Consider the following 6,377-nt stretch of genomic DNA (forward strand, 5'->3'; position numbering starts at 1 on the left):
ACTGAATTTCCACACTTAGGTCACATGATGAATCCTGAGCCAGCTCCATTCAATGGATGAAGACTGTGAGAGGCATTTGAAAGCTCCAACAAGCTTGTAAGTGGACCTTCAAGCTTAGATGATTTGGTATAATATACATCTCATGTTTTTGTATTTTTTCCCTAAGTGGGTCTTCGTCAGTCCGAGCCAGTTAGCATTATTCACAGGGTATTATCATATAACACAGGAAACCTGCTCCAACAACAGGATAGCGATTTGATTTTTACACACACAACTGTTCTGTAGTGTGTTTTTTTTGTATGTTGATATTCACACATTTAAAACACTTGTTTTTGTTTTGTTGTTTTTTTTTCAAATGAAATATGCCACTGCTTAGGTGGACCACTATGGATGAAACTTTTCTGTATAAACGTGAAACAAATTTAAAAAAAAATATTTTTATTGGCTGTTTAAAAATGTTACAAAAATATAATGTAAAAGATGTGTACAGCTCTGAAGAGGCATATGAAAAAAATGTCATTTAAAAAAAAAAAAAGATTAAAATTCACATATGCAAAATGTTATGCACTCCTGGTTAGTTTGATAACGTTCTACTGAATAACTTGTGTTTGACTGTACTATGGTGACAATTCTCAGTGCAGCCCCTTGTGAACTTTGTGGTCTTTCACCAGCCACTTCGCTTGAGTTATGACTCAAACATAGTCACTGATACATTACTATAGTTGTGGGCTAACATTTCACTCTGAGCCCACATAGCATGTTTCTCAAATTTTCCGAAGAACGATACGCCCTGCTTAATTTCAGATATGTGTTTTTAAAAAAAAAAAAAAAAAAAATTCCACTTGGTCTCACCTTGCTGCCCACTCCACTCTGCTAAAAGTTAAACAAAAGCAAAAGGGCATACAGGACTGGTTTGGGGGGGGTTTCCACGTGGCCCTTGAGCCTCATTTTGATATCTTGTGTGTGCCGCGTAAATACTTTTTTTTACAAGTTTCTATCAGATTTGTCCTGAGGATTTCCCACATGACGCACTTCGCTGGAGTTTCCTTTGGGATACCCGCAGTGTTGCCACTCGCTCAAGAGGAATGTGTCAGCTAGGTAAATCAGTGCTGTTGAACCTTAACTAAACCTGTCTTACTAAAAAAAGAACCAAGTATTGTAGATCGTTGCTCACAGTACTATACCGTACTGTACAGTAGACTCACTGGTGCTGTAGGATTACATATTGACAAAAAGGGAAACTCCCTTCTCTGGACTTTTTGACACCAATGAAGAAATAGTAGGAAAGTCCATATAGTTCCTCTTAAGGTAGAGGCGCAGAGACTATATATACACTGCCTTCAGTGTGATAAGTCAACAGTACACAAAGCTATTATCTTACTATTTTCACAATTTATCACTCAAAGTAGACAAATTTAAATAATACACCACAAACGGTCCCTCGATAAATAATGTTTCACCACATAAAATCGTGATTGACCCAGCGTTGTTTTTCTTTAGCTGCAGCAACATAACAGGGTTATAAATGTACAAATTCAGCAGTAAACAGTAGGTAACTAGGAAGGGCATTGGAGCCTGCTCAGCATTATCCATCAAACCTGTCTGTCGACAAATTTTTGTACATCCAGCTGAACGCCCACCTGCACTGTACATTCACACAGAGCAAGCCTCAGCGGCCGCACTGCTCAGACATGCAAATATCAGCATAGCGAAATTCATTGGCTCTCGTTCAAACCCTTCGATATTGTTGCACGCAGTCCATTGTCACAAGTCCAACTACTTTGTTTGAAAGTCGTTAAAAAGAGGAAAAAAATGTCGTTTCCTCTGGTTTGAAAAATCTAATCTAATGACCTATTTTAGAACCAAAAGGGGGAAAAACAAAGCCTCACTGTCTGCTATAATTCACATGATGAGTAGACTATTGTCCGTCCACTTTGTTTTTTCCCTCCCAGAATTCCCCTTCCTCCCATGTGCACATTTACTACATCAACAAAAGATCACTAAAATTGTATCCTGGTGTAATTTTTGAGGAAAACGTTACATCTCACCTGACCTATAAAGATTTTTCACAGTAGCATAGGTTATTTGGATAAAGGAAAAGAGGGTGGTGAACGCAGTTTTCTCTTTGTTACATTTAAAACCAGGCAAATTGATGCTACAAAGACATTTTTTCCAAACTTGTGGCTCAATATCACAGAGAAGGATCCCAACTCATTCTTGATCTGAATTCAGCAAAACCTTAACAGGTATTTCAGAGTGGCTTTCTTGTCTTCTCCCCTTCCATTCATGCAATGAGCTGGTCTGAGGAGTCCTTGGAGTCCAGGGACTCTGAACTGCTGCCTTGCTCTTGCTGGGCCTCGTGAAAACTGCACTCTATTGCAATTAATGTCCTAGGATCATCTAAGGAAGAAAAAAAGGGGGACGAATCAAATATTTTTTACTGTATTTGTTTTTGGCTGTAATCAGTATCATTCAGGTAACACGGTCAGAACAATTTCTTCATAATCTATCATGAAGTACAACAGTAATTACCTGTAGGGGTTCTGATTATGGGTGTTTTTGTGATTGTCTTTTTTTTCTTCTTTCTTATCTCGCGACTTTTCAAAGCCACAACGATGATGGTGATGCCCATCAGAGCCATGCCAATGACCAAAAATGAGAGCAGTAGGCTTGTGTGTTCCCTGGAGCCTGATAGAAAACAGCAAGGAATTATAGCTGGCTTCAGATAAATAAAGATAAATAAAGATAAAGATAAAAATTAAAGCACAACTACACTAGAAGAACAGAATTTTGCCTTACCGGTTGGGTTGGGACTGTGTGATGATTTAACTGAAGTGTTAGCGCACATACTGTCAGTAAATTCATTTCCTTTGGCCACAATGTATTGATCTGGATTGGGACACCTTAGAAAAAAAATATAAACAGCGACACAATAATTCCAATGATTTTTCTGGTTTCCCAGTAAATCAATCGCTCAGTACGAGAACAGCAGCAAAAGAGCAGGTTATATCTCACTTGGTTTTCCAGGGTTTACACATCTGGTGACTTTGGTCATTGAAGGTTCCGTCCGGACATTTTCTGCATGAACCTGCAAGGACAGGCATTCCGTTGACCCGCCAATCATTGTAACCTGTATAGTGTGCGTGCCAAGGTCATGTGTTTATCTTTAGTTTTACTTACGATCCTTTGTAGGTTCCTGGCCTTTGTCACACTTCTTAACGCAGAAGGTACAGCGGCCATCGCCGCAGGTGAGTCCATCTTTACAGCCGCACTCTGTGTCTCTTGTGGCTGTGCAACGTTTCACATAGACCTGAGCACCTAAACATACAAAGATGTGGAAAGAGAGGTCAAAAATCTTGTAGTATTACAGATTTTATCTTGGAAATGAAATGCTACCGAGGAAATTGTCATTGCGACCGCTAGGATACACCAACATACCTACACACTGTGTACAGATGGAACAACTGTAGTCTTTAGGGTTCACTGTATATGTCCCCACCTCACAAGGGGTGCAAAGCTCCTTCGGACTTGGTCCACAGTTTCTGACCAGGCGGTTTCCTGTGAACACACCCACAAACGCACACATATAAGAAACACACAGAACATATACTAATTGCCACACTGAAAGCTCTGTCTAATTACCTGACATCCGTTTCAGTGAGATTACCCCCCTCAATGATGTAACAGGTCTTCATACACAAGATAATGTGTATGTCCCCCTCAAAGCTTTAAAAGTTGGAATTCAGCACAGGAAAGCTTTAAGCAACTTACTGTTTAAAACAGAATAGTCTGGAAAAAACAGCTCTTCCAAGAGTTATTAAAACTATACTCTTTTTGAATTTTAATGACACATCCAAGTAGATATCACAGCTCCAAATGATTCGAATGATCAATTACATCATCCAAAGTTTTTTTCTTTGTTGTGGTATTAGCTAAAAAACCACTGAAACTATTTTTGGTTATATGCAACCACCACGGAGGAACTGCTCAACAACTGGAATATAATTTCTTCATAGATAAAAGCACACAAAACTCGGTAAGCTTCTTGCATGTCTTAGATAATACATGGAACTACTTAGGTCTCTAGGTGAAAGGCTAAAATTGTTAACATTTATACAACAGCTGGGTTTATGAAGACAGTGAGCAAAAGGGACCCTGTCCTTTCCTTCAGGAATATACACTGTAAGTATACAGTGTTTTTTTTTTTTAAAACAGTGTTGTATATTATTGTATATACACACACACATATGTATGTATGTGTCTATATATATATATATACACATATGTATGTATGTGTATATATATATATATATATATATATATATATATGTAGATCTGTGGAGCCTTTGTAAAAAACAATGTTATTCTGAATTAACAACAGCACATTTCATCAGTTCAAGTACATCGGGAAATGTTATCATCATTCTCTCCTTTCTTGTTTACCTGGATAACAGGTTTCGCAGCAAACGTTCTCTCCCTGTGGGGTCCATTTCATGCAGCCTCTTTCAGTTTGTCCAAAACTGCACAAGCAGCAATGCATGAGCAGGGAGAGACCCATCACCCACGGGATCACAGCCATGTTGTCAGCTTTCCAGTCTTGGGGTTAAGGATGATAAATATCCCAGGGATTTTCTTCTTTTTCCTCCTCGTCCTCTTCTTGTTCTTCTGTTTTTAAACAAAGGCACTAAATTTTTTGTTTTTCTAAATCTGTAGATTTAGTCTAAAATACAGTCCTTAACATTCCTCTTAACCTCTGGTTTTTTTTTGGCTGTAACGTTCTGGGGTATAATGTCACATAAAGAAATCTCTCTGTGCTGTGGCCTGTGCAATCAAACACATAACTCACAGCCAGTGAGCATACTTATACTCCGGATTTTTTTTTTTTTCTTGAGGGGGGGCGTGTCTGAAAGGTTGGCTGCTCTGACACGAGAATACATGATGAAAGTGAGAGAGAGAGAGATGAAAAAGTATGTCAATGACTTGACCAGGAAATACTTTAATTCATAGGCTGCAAAATGTTAATCACTATAAATGAAAAAACTATAGCATGTTTGCATTTTATTTTAATAATTTTAGAGGGAGCTTATTTGCTTCAGTGCAAATTAATATACAACCAGACTAGAAAAATCATTATCAAGATACCAAGTTATAGAGTTATTTATCTAGTTCAAAAACATCAGCAGATCAGGTTGGAATATCCTCCTTCTCAGTGCTGCTACAGAACTTTGGATGATGGATTTTCTTTTGCTTGCCTCATACTGTTGTTCTCAAATCAAATCAATTTAAACAATGACGACCCAGAAAGATATGAAATCTCCTGGAGTTCAAAGCATGACTTTTTCTTAGGCGTGCAGCCATGAACGATTATCCACAATAAGGGACTTATTGTTCCAACTTGTCCGGATTTAGGAATTCAAAACATTGTCCTGTTTTACCTTTAAACTCAATATTACCTGCAAATGGACAATTTCAGCCACATTAAGTCCTTACAAGTATCATTGCTTTTTGAGTAACTTGAAAAATCAATAATTACACATTTTGCTAATGCAAATCACTGATTAAGCATTGTACTAACCTATTTTTACACTCTTTTAAAGTGGCCACATGCAACTAAATAACTGTTTAAGAAGTTTTCGGACGAGTCGTTTTTGTACAAAGTTTTAGTTATTGTACCTGAGCAAAGGATAAGGGAAGTATCTGTTCTTCTACTTGTAAATTTCCCAGCCTTGTTGATGCGTAAAATTAACTGCTGTTTAATTTGATGAGGTTGGATGTGCATGGTTTGGTAGAACAAAGCAGCTTAAGCTGATGTTGTTGTTAGGAGGGACTTTCCTGCTTGTATAAAATCTTATTGTCATTATATAAGGGTATTCATCAAACAAGAACTTACTATAAACCACTAAACAGTCATAAAAATGTTATTGTTACTGAGCCCATGAAAACCCTTAGGTCATAACTAGGAATGACACCGATGACTCATGTCAGAGAAGATGTATTAGGTTATTTAAAGGGCACGGAAAAGTTCAGAAAAAGGTTCCCCTTTGCTCTCTGCTCTAAGTACCTGTCAAGATTATCATGTCTAGTGATTAACAGCTTTAAATCCCTATGTTAGAAACCACTGGACGCGGTGCCAAAAGTTGCAAAACCGAAACAAAAAGTGCAAGATTGTTATCTCCGGATGCTCCGGTTTTTTATCAGTTGTAAGGCTTTGGCTGAATGGTCTTTTGTGTCTCTTTTCCCAAAACAACTTTATTCTTTTCCTTTGAAAAGGGAAGTACTGTTTCCTTACCGTAAATGCTTTGACTTTTGGAAAAACAGGGATATTTGCTGACTAATTATAAGATGGTAGGTGACTAGATATCACACTCCATCTCATT

The 6,377-nt window shown here is 37.8% G+C and overlaps 1 protein-coding gene across 1 annotated transcript; it reads right to left on the bottom strand.

Moving 5' to 3' along the window:
* Window positions 1-520: 520 nt before the first annotated feature.
* Window positions 521-4,818, bottom strand: tnfrsf9a (tumor necrosis factor receptor superfamily, member 9a). The gene is made up of 7 exons (XM_040152556.1): window positions 4,444-4,818; window positions 3,439-3,558; window positions 3,181-3,318; window positions 3,016-3,088; window positions 2,800-2,903; window positions 2,533-2,688; window positions 521-2,400 (listed from the first exon to the last, which is right to left on the bottom strand). Exons 1-7 carry the CDS (start codon window positions 4,577-4,579, stop codon window positions 2,285-2,287), a joined length of 843 nt encoding a protein of 280 aa, XP_040008490.1. The 5' UTR covers window positions 4,580-4,818; the 3' UTR covers window positions 521-2,284.
* Window positions 4,819-6,377: the final 1,559 nt, after the last annotated feature.

Source organism: Xiphias gladius, chromosome 18, assembly GCF_016859285.1.
Source record: "Xiphias gladius isolate SHS-SW01 ecotype Sanya breed wild chromosome 18, ASM1685928v1, whole genome shotgun sequence".
NCBI lineage: Eukaryota > Metazoa > Chordata > Actinopteri > Istiophoriformes > Xiphiidae > Xiphias > Xiphias gladius.